The following is a 23,461-nucleotide window of genomic DNA, read 5'->3' as shown; positions in this document are numbered from 1 at the left end:
ATTTCTGTATTTCTTCTACTTGCCAAGAAAGCACGATCTTACTTCTCCAGCAAAATTGGTGTGCCCTTATCTTACTAGAGAAAGGGCCTCTCACCATGGCACAAAGCTGCTAGAGTTTCCCAGGACACAGGAACAAGATTTTCTCCACTCTTCCACTCCTCCACTGTAGCATTTTGCAGTCAATGCTTTGGGGTTTTGGCAGAACTCACGGGTTACCCTAGTGTAGGATACTGGCTTCTATATTGCCAAGATACCTCATGGTAATTTTGGTCGCCCAGATTTCAGCTCTGTTGGGGATGAAAAAAGAGGCTGAATTTCCCACCGTCAGTCCCACAGATTCCTTCTCTCCCATTGGAAACGTCTGGGACATTACTGAGAAAAACACTGCAGTCTTTTGTTCAGGGGTTGGCAAAGGCAATGCTCCCTGCATTCCTCGCAGGGGCCTTTTTCCATGACTTTTTCACTGCTGTACACAAGTGCATACGGATACTTGGACACTCCGATGTAGGTCGCTCCAAAAGTAATGCCTGCTGTTGATTTCGATGGAAACTGCAGCTCTGCTGCCATCTGCTGGCACGACAACAAAACGTAATGGAGTATTTGTAGGAAGGTTCAGCCTCTGCTGCCGTACCACCAACAGTCACCTCTGATATCACGGGCATTCATCATTATCTGTCATCACAACACCTGAACGTACGGCCACTGACACAGATTGCTGACAAGGCCTACGATTAACCTGCAGCAATGAGGAAACCCATGAAGTCTACGTGGAAATGATAAAAGCTGACCAGGATAACTGCCAGCCAAGTTTCATGTTACAGATCGGTGCATCATTTCTGTATTTGGCAGGGTTGAGCAGTCGGCAGTTGGAAAACAAAGCACTGGATTTTGCAGTGTTAGTGAAAGAGTGAGATGTGAACAAATGAACCACTTGTCACGTACTGCCTTCTTCTGTAGCGACATTAAACTCTGCAGAAATACATTTTTCCTGTGTTTGCCTGCATTTGTGAGGAACCGGGGCAGAAAGAGAGCAGCGTCGGGCAGAGGGGATGAAAGATGGAACCCTGCTTTCTCGGGCTCTCCTGCTTGCAGGAGGCCGCCACCGCAACCGCGAAGAACGTCTGCTTTATCCGAGACGCCGTCCCAGAGCGTTATGTGGAGACTTCCCACACTGCGGCACGTCCTCCGGCATCACCGCGAAGTGCGGACGCCTCGACCGCCGAGGTTCGCCGCTTCGGAGCCGTTCCCGCCAGAAGCGCAGCGACGGCCCGCGAGGCGCGGCGCGGTTCCGGCCGCTTCCCTCACTCACGGCTCCCCGAGGCGACGGAGCGGCCGCGCGGCTCTCGGCCGGGCGGCTCTCGCGAGAGCGGCCGACGCGGCGGGGACGTCGCCGGGGCTCGCCTGGAAAAAGCCTCGGGGGCGGAGCGGAGGCGGCGGGGCGCGAGGATCGCCCGGGCCGCTTTAACGAGGAGAAGCCGCGAGCCGCTCGGACGCGGGACCGCGCGGCGAGGGCGGCCGTCGGCGCCGCCGGGCGAGCGGTGAGTGCGCGGCTCCCGTTGACGGCCCGGCGGCCGCAGCTCCGGAGGCGCCGAGTGGCCGCGGCCGCGCCCGGCGGAAGGCTGACGCCGCAGCTGCGGAGCCCCGGGTGCTGCTGGGCGCCGGCAGACCGGGCGGCTTGTGGAGATGGAAGCTGCGGGTTGTGTCGGCGAAAGCGCCTCAGCTGCCACACGCAGGCAGGGCTGCTGTTCCGTCGTTGCTGTGCTCGGCGGCCGCTGTGTGAAATGGCGGCGCTTCGTGTGAACCTGGCTGCTGTCTCAGTTAGTCCAGGCTGTGTCTTCTGTGGGTGGTTCTGCTGGGAAAATGAGGTGCTAGAGATCCACCTCTGCAGTGTGAGTGTTCTCCTGCTCCCGCGTTGCTTCTCCTGCTCCCACATCCCTCTCTGCGCAGGGCTTTGGTGGTTTCTGTGAGGAGAAGCCTGGACGAAGAAGTGGCTGCAGGACGGTGCCCAGAGGCTGGTGCTCAGTGGCTCGACGTCTCGCTGGAGATCGGAGGCAAGTGGTGTCGCACGCTGCTGGGACTGATGTTCTTTTGTGTCCGTGAGATTGGCAGTGGGGCTGAGTGTTCCCTCAGCAGGTCTGTAGATGACACCGAGCTGTGGGCTGTGGTCAGCACACCGGAGGGATGGGGTGCCACCAAATGGACCTGGACGGGCTTGAGCACTCGGCCTGGGAGAGCCTCAGCAAATTCAAGTGCAAGGTCTTGCACCTGGGCTGAGGCAGCACCCATTAGCAGTACAGACTGGGGGATGAAAGGATTGAGTGCAGCCCTGCTGAAAAAGACCTGGGAGTGCTGGTGGATGGGAAGCTGGACATGAGTCAGCCCGGAAAGCCAACCGTGTGCTGGGCTGCACCCAAAGCAGTGTGGCCAGCAGGGTGAAGGAGGGGATCCTTCCTCTCTACTTTGCGCTGGTGAGACCTTACCTGGAATCCTGTGTCCAGATATGGAGTCCTCAGTGCAGGAGAGACGTAGACCCCTTGGATTGTATTGAGTGGAGGGCCATAGAAATTATCCAAGGGGTGAAGCACCTCTCCTATGAGGACAGGCTGAAAGAGCTGGGGCTGCTCAGCCTGGAGAAGAGAAGGCTCTGAGGTGATTGTGGCATTTCAGGATCTCAATGGGAGCTACAGGAACAAAGGTGATAGACTCTTTATCAGGGTCTGTTGTGATAGGACCAGGGGAAATGGTTTCAAGCTTAAAAAGGATGGATTTAGGTTAGATATTAGGAAAAAGTTTTTTACAGTAAGGGTGGTAAGGCAGTGGAACAGATTGCCCAGAGATGCGGTGGATGCTGTGTCCCTAGTGACTTTCAAGGCAGTGTGCTGGATCTGACCCTGGGGAACCTGATGTAGATGTAAATGTCCCTGTTCATTGCAGAGGAGTTGGACTAGATGACTTCTAAAGGTCTGTTCCAACCCTAAGGATTTTATGTTAAAAGACACTATACACACTCTCTTGGTGTTGATTTCTGTCTCTTGCCACTTACTCTTCCTTTCCTCCTGTCACTAATACAAACATCACATTTGCTTTTCTCTATTTTGTTTCCATGTAATCTTCTAGTGTCTTCAGATGCCTTTCTTGCACTCAGCTTCTTTGTTTCCTACACAAAGGAAACCCACCCGTGACCATTTCCTCCCCCCACTCTTCTAACTTCTTTCCAGGCATTCAATTCCTAAACTTATTGGTATTCTGAACTCTCCTCTGATTTCATCATGGCAACAATCCATCCTCCATCCTTGACATCTCTCTAGAATTTCTCTCACTAAAGCCTTTGACTGCAGCTGAATCTCAGATCCACATCAGTATGCTTATCTTTTGCAAATTATCAGACACCTGCCTCACATTTAACCAGGCTTTTCTTACTGAATTCTTGCCCTTCCTCAGGGACTGTATCCTCTCTGAGCTTCTCTCATTATTCTCCAACTTTTTTTTTTCAGTTTTGTTTTGGGGGGGGTGGGGTAGGAGCAAGACAATTCCTTTAACTTCCTCTGGGTTTTGGATAAATTTTTTGTCTCTATCCACACTGTCTGTGGATAACTTTGTCAGGAAACAAAGTCAGTTCCAAATTCTGAGACAGAGAAGCAGATTAAAACTTGGTTTTCTCTCTTTGGCGCTCTCTTCCAAACATTCAGCAATCCACTCTATTTAGCTGTGACTAGAGGAAAACTCATTTTCTCTAGGCCACCTGGCAGCTTTGTGTCCTGTTTGTTCAGTCCTTAGTCACTGAGGTTATGGCCTGTGACTAGAGTGCTGCAGCAGTGTGACAACCAGAATGACAAATAGCCACAGAGTTGAATTAGGTAGAAACAAGTCAGTTTTGAAACGAGTGTCACAGTACCTTGAAGAACACCTACATGAAGATTTACTGTCATTAAAAACTAAGTATTTGACTTGGTTGGTCAGCATTTACGTGCATGCTGCATGGCCGGAATTCAGTTGTCTGGAGGTTTGGGTCCTGTACTTTGCTACCCTAGTATCTCTGGTTCTGCTGGTACATCTCTTGTGCCTGGAGCTGGCTCTCCATCTAACTGAGGCATCATCTTTAACACTTAAAAAAACAAGCTCAAGGAAAAAGGTTTTGGTGATGTGACATGAAAATAGACAGCACAAATACAGACCTGCAGTAACAGAAGATATACGTGCTAGGTGTTGAATATAATTTGGAAACCAAGCCACAGATGAGAGGTCTTACTTGATTTGGTTTATTTTTGCTAATCAGAAAGTCAGTAGATGTAAACCACAGATGCATCATAGGGATATTCAGTCAGGTGATGCAACATGTATCTAATTGTTTTTTCATAATTACAATGATTAATAGATATTAGCATGATAATGACTCTCTTCCTAGCTCAAAATATGTTATCACTAAATTTGAAAATGGCACACTAATAAATAGGGCTTTTAAAAGAGGTGTGTTGGTAAAACCTTGTTTTGTCTACTTGTTTTTCACTGTAATATCAATATATTGAAAACATCTGCACAGGGCCAAGTAATTGTGAGGGAATAAAACAGCATATGAGGTTATAATTACTATGTTAGGTAAAACAGAGCATTATCAGTCTTCATTGTTGTTGTTTTTTTTTCCCTTCCAGTTACTTGATAGTCCAGGAAACTTTTCACAGCTGAGCCATTGTGTTTTCTTCAGAAGTTAGAAAGAAGATTGGCAGATTGATGTCCGTATTCAGCTGTACAGCCAAGTACTGGAAGAACTGCACTATTTCATCCTGCTCTTCTGTGAGTTTCTATTATTTACCATGTAAGAACAACTTCTTTGTAATGTCTCCCTTGTAGAAAAATGACATGTTTATCTTCAGTGCCAGCCCTTGATTTCCAGTGCATGTTCAAAATAGTTAATGGGTAAAGGAATGCTGGCTGGTTTTATGCTAAGAAAAAAAGCCTCCACAAGTTCACAGTTAGTGAAGTACACTTTTTTTTTTTTTTTTTTTGCCAGATGGTCTGCTGGTTTCTCACGTCTTCTTATGTAACGTGAGGGAACATTTTGTTGTTTGAATTGTTATAACTGCCTATTTTCTGTGTTCAAAGGAATAGATTCCCTTACATCTGGGGTATTTTTAACTGGATAATGTAACTCAGAGTGATAATATATAAAAACAGACTTCTGTGTTGGTTGTTTGAAAGAAAGTTGTTTCTTCATTAGAAATACTAGAAATGTAATAATTTGATTTGGTAGTTAGTTTTTCATCTGAATATTAAGTTCCGAGTAGAAAAGAAAATAGCACTAAGTTTAATTGCATGCTTTGAACAAGGTTTAATAACCTATACACTTTCTTAAATATCCCTCAGTAGTGTATGCTGTTATTGTCCTTGGAAGCACTGGATGTCCTTGTTTTAATGGTTCAAAGCATGTGAAAAATCTTTGTCTGGAAGAATATAACAACTGGGATTTTTTACTTGTACATGATAACACACTAAATTCTATCACTTTTAATTAATTTGATTAATTATAATTTAATAACTTAATAATTTAACTATATATAAAAATATATAGCCATAATTCACTGCTGCAGATCTGAATACAAAGATTGCTGGGGCAATGCTTTCAGGGCCAAAACTTCAGCTAGACTGTTGTGTCTTTTGAAGGAATTATGCAGATCCTTCCTATTTGAGGGTCTAGCTTTTGGCTGTCACCTTATGAAGTCACTGCTTTCCATGGACTTCCTGGCATTCGCCTTAATCAAGAGTTGGTGAGGGATAAAAGCCCCTGGCTGATCTCATATCTGCACTTCTTGCACAACCATTGTAGTAAGTATCATCCTTAATCTAACATTGTGAAATGGTTTAATTTATAATGATTAAAAAGGTGCAAAAACACGTCAACCTTCACATACCTTTGGAAGATCATAGAATCATATAATGGCTTAGATTGGAAAGGACCTTACAGGCCCCCCCAGCCCCAACCCCTGCCATGTGCAGGGCTGCCCCCCACCAGCTCAGCTGCCCAGGGCCCCATCCAGCCTGGCCTCGAGCGCCTCCAGGGATGGGGCACCACAGCTTCTCTGGGCAGCTGTGCCAGCGCCTCACCAACCTCTGGGTACAGCATTTCCTCCTAACATCTAACTTAAATTGCCCCCTTTTTAATTTAAAATCATTTCCCCCTGTCCTATTACTAGCAGACTGTGTAAAAACTTGTAAGCTCCCTTCAAGTACTGGGAGGCTGCAATAAGGCCTGCCCAGAGCCTTCTCTTCTCCAAACTACACAAGCCCAGCTCCCTCAGCCTTTCTTCACAGGAAATGTTCTCCAGTCCTCTCATCATCTCCAAGGCCACCTCTGGACCTGCTTCAGCAGCTCCACATCCTTACTGTACTGGGATGCAGTACTCCAGATGGGGCCTCACAAGGACAGAGTAGAAGGGAGCAATAGCTCGGGTTGGGTAAAACCCAGCATCCTGGCCGAGAAGCAAGGATGTGTAAGCAGTGTGCTTACATGTATTTCTGAAGCTGTAGTTTGATTTTTATGGTGTATATATGTATGGGAAGAATGGCCTGAACCTCTGATTGATCACCTGAGGCGAGCAATGAGTCAGCCCTGGGAGCACAGGTGAAGGCAATTCAGCTGTGCTGCTGGAAGGAGTGGAGCCTGGCTGCACCTCTCCTAGACCCATTTAAGAGCTGACTACCAGTGGGGAAGGATCTTTTTCTGTTGATCCCTTCTTTGGGGTTTTACAGCAAGCCCAGGTAAGCGAAAGCACTCTTATCTATTCTTTCTTTGGTGTATGTAATAATCTGCTTAGCCAAACTCTCTTGTGTTTTGTAATTATAATGTCTGTGTATTCATTGATTATACAGTATAACTAAGGTTTTCTAGCATGTGTTCACTGCAGTTGGGAATTATCTAGGGCAAACACGAAAACCTGGCAAACTGTAGTATTGTGGAGTAAAGAGAAATCCTGCAGTAGAACAACTTGCAAGCAGAGGCATCTAAGCAGAGAACTAATTGCTTAATAGTATATTTTATCGTTTGTTTTCTTGAAAGCAAGAAGGCAAAATGGAAGTCAAGAAGTAAGAATGGACATCATGAAAACATCAGCAAGAATTTCTGTTCTAAAAGTAAGCTAGAGAAGGAGTCTGTAAATACTTACAATGCCACATTAATCATAAATTATTTTTCTTGAGTTCCTATATTCAAGTTTATTTAAATAAGAGGTTGACATAATCTCTGTTTATGCTTGTGTGTGCATAGCAGTATATTTGGAGATGCTCAGGTAGTAGAAAATGGTGGGCCAGTAACTCAGTCACTCTGTTATAGCAAGAAAGAATTTAAAACATCCCTATAATATTATAGAAATAGCTAGTCAAAAATGGATTTTTTTGGTTCCCAGTCCTTACCAATACATTTCTCTGGTCTTGAGTCAACAGGTGGGTTGCTCATTACAAGATGAAGAAAATCCAGCAGAACTGTGTGGAGCACTGAGGGCATAGCAAAATAATGGATCGTCAGTACCAGATGGATGTATGTATTTCTTAAAATTCCCGTATTTTTATGTATCAATATAGATGGCTCTACTTATCTTGTCCTAAGCACCCTTCAAATACTTTGATTCCAGCCTGTTCTGACTTCCTTGTCAGTACCAACTGGGGTACAAATCATCTCACTTGACATCAAACCTGTAACCGTTAGGTGTGAAGTTAAGCTGGCTGAAGATCAGATTTGGCTGCTGTGGACGTTCTAAGTGCATCTACAGAGGAAGCTTAATCTTTCCCATCCCAGATGGCTGTCTTGAAAGGGTATGGGTTGCTATCCTTAATCACTCCTTTCTCTTATATAGGGAATGTAAATAGTAACTTAAGATAATATGTCTAATTTTTGGATGGCTGATTCTAGAGAGCAGAAATTCTATTTTAAGGAGGCACGCAAATCCTTCCATGCGGTACTGTTCTTTCTGGGATGTGGTGTCTTATGTACTTTGAGGAAGATAACAATTTAACTGCTCTGTCCTGTACTCCTGGTGTATTTGTTTGGTGCTGGGGGAGTATTGGTCCATTAGGATCCTGGTATGAAAGGCACTCAGAGTCTGTAAGATACCATTTGACCTGCTGTTTATTAGATCGAATGCTATAAGGACAGAATAATAAATAACTGATGTCCCTTTAGATGCTAAGAACCCCAAGTTATGCAGCACCGAAGAAGCATCTGATCCATGCTCAACACTATGCAGACCCCTTATTTGAAGGGGTACTCCCATTTGGATAATTTCCCAACATGCCAGCTTTTTGCTGTACTTCTAGACAAAGGCAGGATAACCCATGTGGCATAATCACTGGTACTAAATGGGAGCTGGAGTTTTTGTGAAGGAAACTTAAAACTTGATTGCAGTACTGAATCAACAGGTGAGAATGATGTCTAGAGCAGAGATCCACGGCAGTTCTAGCCGTTTGGTTCTGTTCACTTGTAGCCTTTAATGTCAGGAAAGGAGTTGAGCACTGAGCTGTGTATGCTCTGTTTTGCTGAGAGTTGCAGCGTGACTTATTGAGTCAAACTGCCATCTCTTCCTGGAAGGCAGGTTCCATTTACGACTCTTTTGTGGCTCGCACACTCCAGATTATGCAGATGCACGTTTAAAGGTTGTGAATGACTGGCTCTGGGTCTTCTGAAATGCTCCTTTCCTACCTATCTACTTCAACAAGTAAATAGTTTTGTGTCAAGTTAAAGATCAGAGGGCATTATTCTACCTGATCGTATTTGTGGCTTGGAGACAATCACTATGGCAGATTTCCTGCTCTGAAGAGTACTGCTATGGCATTTAGCTAAGAAACAGAAATTCTGTTGAAAAGACAGACCTCTTCTGTTACTGAGGCTTACTGTGTGGAAGTGCTTTTTTGGGAGAGCAGTTTGAAGGAAATTGTCCTGAGAGCTTGAGACAATTCTAACTGTAGCTGTTTAGATCTGTTTCCAACCACCACAGAGCCGACAAGAAAGCTGCCCCAACTCCTCTGTAGAGGTCTTATGTGACTGATGATGGGGCAAGGCCAGGGCCTCCTTCTGTTACCTATCCTCCTGTCAAGGAAGAAGCATTGATGCAGTTGTGTTTTCCAGAAGAGGTGACAGGCCTTGGCAGTGTGACGTCTGCGATGCCAGCAAGGAAGTCAGGCTGGTCCTATGTAAAAGTGAGAAAAATCATCTGGATAGAAAATCATCTGGTAAATATTGCCTTCATAACCTGGGGCTCCCTTATTGCATCCGTGTGCAGAGGGACTGGGCTTTTTCTTGGTGATGGATTGACAAATTAATGAAGAAGATTCAGTATGGATCAGATAGATAGAATTGGAGCTGAAGGTCTCAGCAGCAGTATGAGATGCCTAAACAGTGTCATCCTATGAACTCAGAAGGCTCAGGGTGCATTACAGCCATACATGGATTCATGGAGTTCAGTAAAAGACTCACGGTAGGGGTTGCATGGTCAAGGCACCTGGCTTTTGATCTGAAATATGCTGCATTTAGCACACGACTCAAACTGATGGTGTGGAGCCAGAGCAATGGAAATCTGTGTCCTAATATGCAATTAAGTCACATTATGGGCCTTGCAGACCAATTTAATGTCAAATTATTATTATTTGGAAGAGAATATCAGTGTACAGCATGGCAAACACAGATGAATGAAAGGATTTTCATTTGTAATTGGCTTGAAGCTAATTTCTTTTCTATTAGGATCTCCTCTACCAAGATTTAATAGTAGTCAGAGGGCTGAGGAGGCTTCCCATGCTCTTCAGTTGCAGTAGCATGTGCAGTGTCAATTAACTGGTCTGTAGGTGAAGTCTGTGCCCTTTATCTCAAATCCCTGGGCACTGCCTGCCTTTTAACTACATTTCTGGCTTTTCATCTGATGTTCCTCCCCTTGTTTACAGATTCTTGATTTTACCTTGGTAATCCAGTTTGGCTTGAAACTTTATTCTGGACTACGAGCTTTGATTTCTTCCTAGGTTAACAAGAAAGCAGGCATAGTTCTAGGTTTGCTCAAAGAAAGCTTAGCAGTGATTATGTGGGGACGTTTTAGAAGTCAAAGGTCTAGTTTCATTTGATTCTGTTTTCTGTATTGTTTACCATCTCTATCTTAATGTTTGGTGGCATAGCTGACTTCATCTCCCCAGCGTCACCGATTCATTCGTAAGTTTGTTGCTTGGATGAATCTCAGCTGTATTCACTCCTCTCTGTGCCTTATTCTCAGATTTGGTCGTTTCCTCTTTTTTTTTTTTTTTTTCCCCAGGCATTTATTGAAGTGCAAACTTTTCCATGTAGTCCTCTTTTTCCTTTGGTGTCCAGACAGTACTACCTCCTCTTCATCCTGAGCTGATGAGATTTATTGCTACCCTGCTTCAATCTGATCAGGCAGTCAGGAACAGTCTTGCTGTTGATGGAATTGTTAAAACTTTCCCAACGGTGCTTTTTAAGAGTTTCCAGTCTCTTGAGTTTACTGTGGCAAGATCAAGGTTCTCAGAATTCTTGTATGCCTATTCATTATGAGTGATTTGTGACTGTTGTCTTTCATTTTTTGAGTTTTGTAGGACTTGTATCTAACCCGCTTACCCTGTGGCATTCATTCAGATGTTGTGCAGGTCGGAGCAGAAGTCTGCATTTGTGCGTTTGAGATTTGCTGTAGTTTGAGTCTAGCTTTAATATATTGATTCACTGGATGAAGGACTGATTCAGCCTTGATGTGACTGTTAAACTGCAGTAGGTAGAGACCTTGACTACAGCTTGCCCAGCCTTGAACTTGGCCGTCATGATCACTTGGGCACTCCTCCTGGAAAGCTGCTGAGTATAAACTTAGCCTGAGAAGATGAATCTGTTAAATTATCTAACTTTTAACAGATGGACTTGCTTGAACGCAAAAGTCTCTGTTATTCTATGGAAAATGCCTTTCAGAATTGAGGAAGAATGTATGAAAAGGAAAAATATGCAAAATTTGCATTTTCTTTGGCTATGGGATACTCAGAACAACTTAACAGTTACGGTTGGCATGTAAGTAATGTGAGATGAGATGAAGTTTCTTTTTGAATCTGAAGTTTTCAAAACTTCAGAGATGACGTAGATGCTATTGCAAAATAGCATAGTGGTTACAAGTGACGTGCCTTTTTACCCATATAACAAGCAGAAAAGATTGTGTATTATTTAGAATAATTCAAATAGAATTAGAAAAAATCCTTTATGTAAGCAAGAATGAATTTGGTATTCCAAGCACTGTCATTCATGGGAACTTGTCAGTGCTCATGTATCATAGATATCTACTGGGATACTTACAAATACATGCACTTAGGTACAAGACCTAATATTTGCAAACTAATGAAGATCATTTAGTTCAGTCACTGAAACTAGCAAAAAATAATAACCTTAATAAAATAAAATAACCCCACAATTATCAACTGTTAGGATTCTGATAGGCTTTTGTAACAAGTCTTTGTCTCGGATACTAAAAATACCTTTGGAGAAGACAGATGGGGAGCTTTCTGACTGGTTTTGTGAGAACAGCCAAAATGTGCTCTGAAAAGGCATCTCCTCCTGTATGACCTGATGCACTGATGTGTGTCCAAGCTGCAGCTCATTTCACAAGTGTTGCTGGGCTTGTTAATGGTGCATTGAGAGAGCTTTTCCTTATCTGAAACCGCTCATTAATGACACAAAGGATTTAAATAACCTTAATTGGTTTCAAATACCTATATGCTGAACTCAATTACGTAAATTTGATTTCTCTTCATTCTTTGGAGATAATTTGATAGGAAAATCTTCAAGTTAGCTAAAATGATCCCATTCGCTCCTGCTAGTATAGGTATTGCTGTCCACATTTCTTAAATAATCACAGATTTCTGTAAATTGCATAGTTAGTCAGGATAAGACAGCTGTTAAGTTCCCCAGACTGGCTCATATTGCATTGTATACATTACTGTTTTTGAAACATTGCATATACCTCTGCTGACAGCACTTTCATATCTTCAAGATTAACCTTCCATTGAGTACAGTGATACTATGGTTTTCTTACTGCTTCACCCCAGCCTATGCACATCTGATTGCTGTTGTGGGTTCTTCCTTGTATAGGTTTGATTTCACACATCTTGACCTGTATTAAATTGTATAAAACCTTTTGCTTGGAGAGTAATAAATGACTTTACCCCGGAAAGAACAGAAATATTCCTTCCCTCCTTCCTTCCTCCCTCACTTACTGCTTTGGCTTATTATTGGCAATGCAAAACTCCTAGAGATCTTATTTCAAGTGTTTCACATATTCTCTACAATACTTGTCATTAATTTCTGTTACTGCTTTTTTGCCCACATTCTATTTATTATATGGAGCTGGCCTCAGTATGAACCTTGAGAGGTTACCATCCAGGAGCATTAAAGAGATTTAAATCCCTTAATGTTCAATGCATTAAAAACTATTTTATGATATGGCAATTAAAAATGACATGCTGTGGAAAGTAAGAGGATCCCACAGAGTATGTTACAGGTATGGCTCAGCAGAAAATGAGCAGTATGTCCAACTTCTCCCCTTGGCCTCTTCTTATCTCATAAAAACTGTAACTTTCAAAACATAAAGGAAGCAATACAGATCTCTACTGGGTTGAAGGATGATGTTTTGTTGCAGGATGGAAAGTTGCAAGTTATTAGAAAGAAATGACCATTGAAAGTGGTCAATTTATGGTGCAGGAAATCTAATTGCTGGAGCTGTGTGTGCACGTATGTTCTCACTTCATCACTGTTTCCAGATGATGGGGCTACAAACTCAGGCAGTAACCATCATTAGTCATCGTTATTCTCAAAGTTCAGATCTTCTTTCTGACTTCTTAGAGATCATTTGAGATGTTTGTAGCAATGGTCATGGCATTCTCTGTTTGGCTGCAGCTCTGACTAAATGGAATAGAATTATGAAGGAGAACATAGAAGCTGATATTCCCTGGGCAAACCTGCATGCCAAATGTACCTTTCTCAGAAAAAGATGTAATGGTTTAGAGCTCAGGAGAGCTGTAGTCACACGCTGCAGGCATATTTGATGAGCTTGCAATCCCCTTCTGTTGAATCAAAAATCTGGGCTAAGCAGGAACTTTGTAGGGAAAAGAAGATAGAATGTGTTCCTTTCCAGGCTCGCTTGGGAAATGTCAGGTCTTTCAAAGGCACCATTCAGCCACTGGCCTTTTTTGCCAAAAAGATAACAAGACAGCCAGCACTGCAGTACTGAGTATTCTCCATGTATTTACTCATAGCCTGAAATAGAGTATGGCAGTTGTCTTTAAGATCATCAATATACAGTTAAGAAGTGAGCAGCTGACAAAGGTAGGGGCATACCAGTGAGTCTTTCCATTATGAAAGATTTTCATGTAGACCTTAACTCTAAGTATTACAGATTGATCACAGTCACAAATCCCATCTTTCATCCCAAACCTATTAAGCTATTGCAAATTGACCTTATCTGAGCCCTCTTCTTTTTTCTTTTTTTAACTTAACTGCTTATTATGTATTCATTTTATGTATCTCTTATTTTTGCCTTGCCTCGAGCTGGAAGTCACTTTAAGAAAGCCATCTAAAAAACTCTCTGTATCTCTATTTAGTATGTAAGTAAATCTTGGTGTGAATTGTAGGGTATGCGTATCTTTGGTTCATCTCCTGTACTACATAGTGTGGCAGTATGGCTTTACTCTTTCCAAAACAGTATGCCTTCTCAGAAAGCACTTCACTGACAGCTGAAGCTGTTCCTGTGTTTTTCAAATGTAAGGGGGATAAGAAATGCCATGTGGAAGCAGCAGCTGTGCTGGCTGCATCTCCTCTGTTGTCTGGGGGAACATCTGATAAGGTGCCCATCTTGCACCTTATCTGTGACTCCAGTGGAATGTGTAGCAAGGCAGAAGCGAAAGACTTGAGCTTTGCAGCTGTGAAGAAAACCTACAAAATAAGACAGTTACTCACAGCTTGAAATAAAAGTGACAGGTGTGAATGATGAAGAAGTCCATGTGATATCTAACCTTCTTCCTCAAAGCAGAGATTTACTGTCAGACAGGCTGCTTCAGACACTGATCTCATATTATCACACATCTGGAGCAATGACAGCCTTTGCTTACTGCTTACAGGGAGACCTCTAGGGTAAATGCACACACAAGTGTACAAGGAGAGTTAGCAGTTGTCACTCTTCCCAAATGCACTGTGACATGGGATGTGTTCAAGGTAACAGACTTGCTGGAGGGGCAGATTTCCTTGCAGCTTTATAGGAAACCTGAGAGCTCAGTGCAGAACTCTACGATAAAACACCCTTAGTAAAATCTATTTGAGAGGTGAATCCTCCTGGTTTCCATGAAGTTTGGGACTCCCTAATAATGAAATTAAAATTTGCACGATTGGAAATTATATGTTTGGTTCTTTTGATCCCACTGGACTTTAGTTTTAATATTTACCTTCCTGCCTATTGGGGTACTTGAGTAATTTTAATCTGCCACAATATTATGCAGCTCCTCTCTTTAACAGAGTGGGGTAGGCTGTTACCAACTTGGCTGAGGGAGCTGGTGTTGTTCAATCTGCTGAAGTGGAAGCTCAGGAGAGACGTTACAGCTCTCTCTACCTACCTGAAGGGAAGTTGTAGCCAGCTGGTCTCGGCCTCTTCTCCCATGTAACTAGTGACACGACTGGAGGAAATGGCCTCGAGTTGCACCAGGGGAGCTTCAGGTTGGACATTAGGAAATAGTACTTCTCTGAAAGAGTGGGCAGGCACTAGAATGGGCTGCCCAGGGAGGTGGTGGAGTCACCGACCCAGGAGGCATTCAAGGAACGTTCAGATGTTGTGTTGAGGGACGTGGTTTAGTGAGAAATATTGGTGATGATCTTGCAGGTCTTTTCCAACCTCGGTGATTCTATGATAGCAGGAGAAATAGTTATTGCATATCCTTTTTTTTCTATTCTACGTCACTTTGTATTTGGGCTGCTGCTTGGGATCTGCTCAGGATCACAGATGATTTTAGATACTTTTGATCTATAAAGATGAAAATAAGAATGAAGATGGGGTGTATTTTAATATTAGCTTTTGGGTGAATACCAAGGGTGTAAAAAGAGATTAGAAATATTTTGATGGAGAGAGATAAAAAAAAGATCTAGTGGAGATTGTAGAGATTGAATTGTCTTTCCTTCTTCATGTATCAAATATGTTAATAGAGAAAGTGCTCTTTAAGATCAAGCGAAGGTGACAAATTTTAATTAAATCATGTCTTTATGGATTTTTTTTCCTGTTCTTATAAAGTCATCTAAAAATGTTGTAAAGAAGACTGCAACATTTCAGAGGAAGAGTGAGATACAATTTCCAGTTGTTTGCTTTCCTGAACATAGGTGTCCTCATGTCGGTGTGCACATGGAGCTAGGAACTTGGCTCAGTTCCCCACATGCAGGCACTGATGAAAGTTGAGGTGCTCTGGGGTGCTCCTTGTTTCCTGCTGCTGGCACAGACGAGTCTGGGTGTCTCTGAAGCTGCCTGTCACGTTCAGCAGTCCTGTATGTGCTGAACTGCAGCACAGTTCTGTGCACTTTTAAGGCCATGCTGTTGGATAAGGTGATGAGAGCACTTGGCCAGTATAGGGCAGTGCAGGAACACAGGATTCAGTATTGTCTTGAGACTTTGGAGAGGAGAAATAAGATTCAGCTACAAACAGGCCCAGGACTGGGAAAGGGTCTTCCATCCCAGACAGATCCTGCTGATGAACTGCTCAGCATAGAGTTGCCTCCTGCTCCCCAGTGAGGAAACATCAACAAGAGCAGAGCTGAAAGCCTCATGATCAGGGACTTTGCCTGAAAGAGAGTTAAATGTGGCTCTAATTCTTAGTCTGAAAACCACATCAACAATTTATTCAATTACTGTTTATAGTAGAAGTTTATAGTAGAAGTAGCTACACAAGCTTACAATCTGTACAGGCTCCAAGAATGCCTTCTATTTATGTGCAGTTTTTGTTTGTTTTCCCCTTGATCTCCAGATGGGTTCTTCATTTGTTCACATGAGAAAAAAATGAACAGAAGTAGAGAGGTGTGAATTGAGTGTGTGTGTATACTTTTACATCTGTTCCTTGTGCTTCGCATGCTCTATAGGAACGTAGGTGACCTGGATGCAAACTCCATAAGGCTGTGGGGGAAACTTAAATATATTCCTACTCCCTGGGTGGCAATTAAGTATTTGTTATCTTACAGAAGGAGGCTGCGTATGAACTGAGATGCCTGTCAATTTCTAATGACATTTCTGTAAGTCTTGTGGTGAAAATGATAAAGACAGATGAAAGGCAAGTAGGTTGGTTTATTAAATGATCATTCTTCACACTGAATAGCAGTTTGATGCACTTTGAATCCAAGTATTAGAGCCTCTTGTTGTTTTGTAACTTGATCACAGCACAGTAACTCCTAAGCTAATTTCTTAAAGGTTCATCTGTAGTCTCAGCTGATTATCCTCCGACAGGGAAATGTTTGGGATGGAGAACAGCAGCAAATGTAGATCACTGATGTATGTAATGTAATGATTGCAGCCTTTATGTCTACACTTGGAGGCCTTATAAGCAAATTCTGTTTTCTGTGTATTCAAGCTAGAGTAAACCTTTGCTCCAACAGTACTAAATGTAACTATCTGAAATGTTTTGTAGTGTATCAGTAGTTAAGAGTGAGCACCCTATTCAGAGTCACTGAAGTCCAAGACTTGCAGGTAGCTGTCAGAGCTGAAGACAAGTGGCTCTGTGGGCATGTTGCATAGCCACGGTCCCGCATGCATCCCTACTGGTGGACGGGCTGTCGAAGTGCCCTGTGGTTCCCTTTCAGCCTCTGCACTTTCCTTCTCAGGGAATCAGAGTAAGAGATCAAAGGCAGAGAGAAGGTGCACAGTGTTTTGCCCACCTGTGTTTTCTGGAGAAGAGCCTTCAGATGCCTTGGCACAAGTTTTTCCCTAATGATTTCGTAGGGCTTTGCACGTGGCTGCAGACTAGCACTGTTTGAACACACAACATAAAGGTAATGTAGGTGCCCTGCTCACAAAGGAGTGAGCTACAACTCCCAGAAGACTTCATTGTTCCATTTCCATTCGAACAAAAAGATAAAACTGGCGGAGTCTCAAGACTGCCTCTCTTTGCTCTCTGTGCTCTTGGCTGCCTCTCCTATAGCATTAGAGTAAGGAATGCAGTTTTGTAAACTCTCTCCTGTTTTATTTGAGTTATTAACTCCAAATCCCATTGTATTCTATTATCTCACATTCCGACACTGTATTTTTTTAAATGAAGTTTTTCCCTTAGTTCACTGCTGCTGGTTTTCTTGCCTCTTCCCCCACCCTTTTATCTTCCCAGTCCATAGATCCCTTAGCTCCCTCTCACCAAACCTGGCCAAGCTACGACAACTTCCTTCAGTGACTGGCCCTTACATGAGCCCAGGCTAACAGAAGTGGACTTATTTTCTGGAGAACATTTTTGTCCTTTTGTTTTTCTTCTAAGACTGTGCAAGCTTTGGGTAGCAGTGTCATGGTAGGGAAAGGAGATCGTGTGGACTTAGCAACAGGTAGGGCATACTGCCACCTGCAGAGCCTGAGTTGACTTCAGACAGAGCACAGAGGGCACCTGAAGAATGGGGGATAGGGCATAATGGATATACCTCATCGTACTAGAGGATCATTAGATGAGGTAACTGGAGGTAAAAGGTAAAGGAGTTTACACTAGACAGCAGGGATTTATCTGAGCATCAGCTTAGTAAGGGCTATGCAGAATATCTCATCGTGCCAACCTAGCTTCTCCCCATCTCACTTTTGAGCACTGCACAGACTTTTTGATGTGCTGTACTTTCTGACGTGGTGGGACTCAATAGTCAGGAACCAGAGGAGATAGACCATACCCTCTCAGCCCACCTGGAGGGTTTGGTTTGGAAATGTCTTGGGCTGATGCAAGCGAACAAATCAGGAAATAATTTTTGCTGCTGTATTTTCAGTTAGTGAGCAGGTGTAGCTTGTGAGCTCTCAGGGCCAAATCAGAGAGTATTCAGGAAAAGCAGCATTACCTTTAGTGTGAGGGTGGAACCACTGATGTGATGAAGTTCTGAAGTGTGGTCTAAACTACTTAAAGTAAACTCCAGATTGAATGAATATAGCTTCACATGAAAAATGAAGCTGTGTAAATGCTTACAACACGACAGTCTTGAAAAATACAGCTCTCTAGGTGTTAGATTCTTATATCCTATTAGGGAAAGAAGTTGTGTGATTCCTAATGATTTCATCTGGGAGCACCCAAAGGTACAAGAAGAGTAATTTCAGAGAATCTCAATTGGAATCACAGATTCTGGAAGGGCACCTTTGGAGATGTTCTAGTCCACTGCTTGCTCAGGCAGGGTGTTGCTCGCACGCGTGTCCAGTTGGGCTTGAGCATCTCCAGAAATTCCATCACCTCTCTGGGCAATCTGTTCCAGTGTTTGACTTCTCCTGGAGTAAAACTGTTGCTTTTTTGTTTTGTTTTTCCTATTTATAGAGACTTTCACAGGTGTTCACTTTGTGTTCATCACTTGTTATCCTGTCACTGGGCAGAATCTGGCTCCCTCTTCTTCATTCCTTCCTATCAAGAATTTGTATCATCAACAAGATCCCCCTACGCCTCTTCTTTTCCAGGCTGAACAGTCTCAGTTCTTTCAGCTTCTCTTCATGTCAGATTATCCTCTTCCTTTGTTATTTTTGTGCCCCTTCACTGCACCTGCTGCAGTAGCTTCCTGTCTCATACCAGTAAGCCCAGAGCTCCAGATGTATTGCACCAGCACTGAGTACAGGAGAGGGAATTCCTCTGCTGACCTGCTGTCAATGCCTTGCCTAATGTGACTCTGGAGGTCGTTGACTTTCTCTGCTGTGAAGGCACAGTGTTGGCTTGTGGTCAGCTTTTTGTCCTGCAGAACCCAGATTCCTCTCTGTAGTGCTTCTCCTCATCCTGTCATTATGTACTGGGGAGTCATTTCTTGACAGACACAGGACTGCATTTCTTCTTGTTGAATATCACATGATTCTTTTCAGCCTAATACTGCAGCCAATCCAGCTCCCTTTGAATGGCAGCACACTCAACTAGTGCCTCAGCAGCAATGTTGTACCATCTACAAACTTGATGAGAGTGCACTTTGTCCAGACGGTCAGGTCATTAATGAAGATAGACAATGTTGGCCCTGATGTTGTCCCCTGGCACACTTGTTGTGGTTTCAAGATTTCTGCTATTGGTATTCCACATCATAGCATCAGGTAATGCACGGGGAGTTAAAGAGTTAAGGCCTCAGTTCTGTGGACTGTTGATAGTTCCAGGTACATTTCACAGAAGAGAAAGAATGAACTGTGTCTCCCAGAATACCTCACTGTTCCATTTCCATTTTCTGTTTAAAGGGAAAGAGAAAACTGGGAGTCATGAGACTTCTTTTTCTGCTTGGCTCTGCAGTGTATGCTCCCTAGCTGTCTCACCTTCAACATTAGAGTAAGGTCTTTGGTTTTGGACAATCTCTTGTTTATTTAATGTATTAGCTACAATTCCAATTGTAGTTTGTTCTATTGCATTCTCTCACATTGTGCTCTAATACTTAGTGAATTAATTTTCTCCCTTAGCTCGTTGCTGCTGTTTTGTTTTTAGACCCATCACAGGGTCCCCCTGTGCCATTTAGTCGGGGAACCAGGTCGAACCAGGCCAGAACTGTGACAGTGCTGTATCTGAATAACTGGGTAAAAGGCACGAGGTGCACTGAGTAGGACTTCTGCTCCACCATACGTTTTTGTTGAGTTTGTAATATAGAGCTGGTTGTATTGAAGTGGAGCTTAATTGTAACTTTCCTAAAATCAGAATGCTGTAATGTTGTAATTCCAAAGATGTTCACTATATGTTTCCCATTTACGAGTATTTATAGCTGACCTACTGTTACTGAATCCTTGCTAATTTTGTATTTACTTTTTTTCTTTATAAGATATAATTGTTAGGTGAGAAGATGAAAAATTCACTGTATTCTGCAGAGAAGAAAGACAGTTTTCTTTGTATGAATGGCAGAACAGCCCCATGGCAAGACTTGTAGGGTGAGTTAATACCTTTTTCTGGACTAACGGAAAAACCATAGAGAAGACATGAAAGCTGCTTGCAGTTCTGAAATGGGGAATGTATGGAGAATAATTAGTATTGACCTCCAAAGGTAAATCCAGACTGAGAACAGTTGTAATGACTGCAACTGCACAATGTTGCTCAGTTAAGGAAAAATTAAATGTAACGCACTGGAGAAGAGAAGAAAGAAATGAAGAGTTTGGCTCAGTGTATGTGATCTGAACTAAAAATTTCCATATATCACATGTGAGATGCTTCTGGCAAGTGAAAAAGCAGCATTGATTTTACCCCTACAGACTAAAGCACCATGAATTTCTACCAAACACTGTGAGTATGCTTGCTTCATCACATTTTTTCCACTCTCTGTCAAGACTAGTGGGGTAAGAATCCTCAACAAGAGAAACACTGGGGCAAAAGTACTATGAGAATCTGCTGGGAAAAGGTGAAAAGGAGTTGGGCAGTGTTGTCTATAAGAGTGGATGTGATGATGCCCCAAATTGCAGGTGTATTTTGGATGTTGGCAGCAGTATTTTCTTTGTGCAACTCTGCTTCATGGTATGAGTGGTGAGAGGCAGTCAGAAAGCTCACCTGGCTGTCTGCTCAACAGGGAACCTCTATTTCAGTGGTGAAAAAATGGTGAATATATGATGTCTGCTGGCAGTCAATTTGGGTATGCAATTTTTGTGGGATGAATGATGGAACTGAGAAGTCAGCTGGCCTTTAGAGAATCTGGCCTTCTAGTTTTCCCTGAAAAGCAGCTTATGCTACCATGGCTCGGAATCACAGAGTCATGGAATCATAGAATGTCTGGGTTGGAAGGGGTCTCAAGGATCATGAAGCTCCAACCCTCATGCCACAGGCAGGGCCACCATCCTCCAAATTTAGTACTAGACCAGGCTGCCCAGGGCCCCATCCAGCCTGGCCTTGAACACCTCCAGGGATGGGGCATCCACAACCTGGAAGATCTTCCTGGAAGATCTGGGCATTCACTTAGGGACTACCTGAGCTCAGTAACTCCTCTGCTACCCATAGAAGTACATGGAAATTGTGAGTAAATGATACTACAGCACATCAACCAATATTAGTACTGCTGCTAATGCTGATGTAGGTAAATGAATAGATGTAAGAAAAACTGGGAAGTTAGAAGACACAAAGTTGTCCTAAAACATTTGCTGAGAGTTTTACTCACGTGTTTCCATGTGTTAAAGTGGGACTGTTCATGTACATGAATACATCTTTGAAGGATTCACTCGTTAGCAATGTCATCTTTTCCACTTTAGAAGATTTTAATGTGACTGTTGTACTTTCTTGAAAAGACAAACAGATATTTTACTGTAGTGTTCTTTTCTTCTACATCTTTTTAGTTGTTTTACATAAACTGCTTTACATATGTGATTTTTTGAGACCTTTTACGCTTCTCTTACTGTATGATTGTCAATTTCTGTATTTGATTCAAATGAATGACTTTTAATATTGTAATACATTCTGTTGGTTATATTGCAATGAGTCACAAATATGTCTCATGCTCAGTTTCCTCTCATTCCCTTTGATCACTCTGTACGACTGATTTCTCAATACTGGTGTGCTGTCTTTCATGGTTTTTGTCTTTTCCTTTTGCAGAAATTGCTGACCTTCACACAGTCACCATTCATCCATACTCTGTCCTCATCAAAGTTAATATGACCACAAGCTTTAGGCTTCTTTTTAGCTTTACTCTTTCTCATCTATCATAGATGTGCTGCATTTAAGCTACAGCCAACAGTACCTCCTTGCAGATCCACGCACTGGAGATAACGGAGGTCCTTGCTGTGAAGAAAGGGGAATAGAGATGCAAGGGAATGATGCAGCTGAAAATAAGTACAATGGCAAACTTTTTTTCACAGAACAATGATTAATCAGTTTGCTCTCTTCTATTTATGAATCGTCTGGAAGTGGGCTTTGCCACAGTGTATGCTCGATCTGTGAGTTGCTTTTGAGTTAATTACTATGACTGTCAGCCTTTCTATTAATTTGTAATGTGTAATAATCCAAATCACCTGTGTGATGTCTTTTCCTTGGTTCAAAGATTCATTAATCCCACAAATGGCTTTCACTATAAATGTGAGTACGTTGATATAACTTTCTGTTCACAAATCTATGTTCAGAGAATAGAAGAAGTCCTATCTTAATTTTTTTTCCACTTACAAACTGCCATAGAGTGCGCTTTCAAATTTACATGAAAAGAACATGAAGAATGTGTTGAAGGAGAATTTACAGATATACAGATATCATTGTGCAATATTTGCCCACGTTTAAAGTGTTTGTATAAGTATCAAACATGAGGAAGAATCAGAAACTCATTAACAGAATTTCATGTACATTTAATGTAAACACTATCTACTAAAGTCTCCAATTAGGAAAGCATAACATGGTTAATGTATGTGACTCAGCTGAATCCCAGTGTTAAACGTGCTGTGATTAAGTAATGGATGGCTTTTGGGAAATGAATTGATGGTCTCAGGCTTGTTCCTGCTGGACAGTTGTCACTGTCATACAAATGAAATTGTTATCCTATTGCTTTACGAGCTAAGGAGAAGGATAATGAACAGGATAGATAAAGCAGCAGAACTATTCCTTGTCCTTAAAACATTTAAGTGGCATTTAATCATCTGGATGATGTGGTAGTAACTTATATTGCCACTGGCCTCGCTGAAATCTTTGTGGCAGAAAATATAACTTCCAAGGTCTCTAAATCTTTCTTATCAGTGACATCTCAGATGAAAATGTTCACGCAGGTTCCTACATCAGGTTGCTTTTTACTGTCAGAATTTTACACAGAAAGTTTTCTAAAAGCTATACTACCTACTGGGAAATGAGTCCTCACGTGGAAGGAACCCAACCCTTGAAAACCAAAATGTTGGTTAAAATAAAGCAGAATAACAATATGCAGTAATGCAACATTAATTAAATAACTTTTCTCGGGGAAGAAGTTCATAAGGTATTTTTCATCAGCTCACAAATGTTCAAGAGGAGTCCTTTCTGTTAAAAAGAGCTCAGATACTTCCAGTACTTAAAGCTGAAGATACATATTATGAAGTATGAAATGTCAGGAGATGCCTTAAGGTACCGTCTACTCCATCAGTGCCTAGAAAGACAGGATCAACCACAGATGTATATCATTCTTTACCACTGTCTAACTTGTTATTGAAACTCTCAGATGACGTAGATCCTGTTTGTTGAACCAACAGTACATCTCATTGTTTAATTAGCTCTGTTTATTCTTCCTCATGTCTGCTTGGATTCTTCTGTACTTCAGTTTAAGCCATGTTTTGTCTTACTGTCAATGGATTTATGTAATCCATACGTAATATGTATGCAT

General features: G+C 42.4%; 1 protein-coding gene across 10 annotated transcripts; it reads left to right on the top strand.

The window, feature by feature from the left end:
• Positions 1-608: 608 nt before the first annotated feature.
• On the top strand, positions 609-20,080 carry LOC149912440 (uncharacterized). 10 transcript variants are annotated; one of them, XM_090132027.1, is made up of 8 exons: positions 609-1,538; positions 1,948-2,051; positions 4,703-4,791; positions 5,659-6,753; positions 7,056-7,125; positions 7,428-7,528; positions 7,623-9,216; positions 19,976-20,080. In XM_090132027.1, exons 1-4 carry the CDS (start codon positions 1,057-1,059, stop codon positions 5,764-5,766), a joined length of 783 nt encoding a protein of 260 aa, XP_089988153.1. In that variant the 5' UTR covers positions 609-1,056; the 3' UTR covers positions 5,767-6,753; positions 7,056-7,125; positions 7,428-7,528; positions 7,623-9,216; positions 19,976-20,080. The 10 variants fall into 10 exon arrangements, 7 of the variants coding, with proteins under 7 accessions (XP_089988153.1, XP_089988156.1, XP_089988154.1 ...); XM_090132030.1 differs by lacking the exon at positions 7,623-9,216; XM_090132028.1 differs by lacking the exon at positions 19,976-20,080 and having other exon boundaries at positions 7,435-7,528; positions 7,623-9,462.
• Positions 20,081-23,461: the final 3,381 nt, after the last annotated feature.

The sequence above is a fragment of the Phasianus colchicus genome, chromosome Z (assembly GCF_987193195.1).
Source record: "Phasianus colchicus chromosome Z, bPhaCol1.hap1.1, whole genome shotgun sequence".
In the NCBI taxonomy this organism is placed as follows: Eukaryota; Metazoa; Chordata; class Aves; order Galliformes; family Phasianidae; genus Phasianus; species Phasianus colchicus.
Note: the sequence above shows the minus strand (reverse complement) of the source record. Positions and strands in the feature narration are given on the sequence as shown.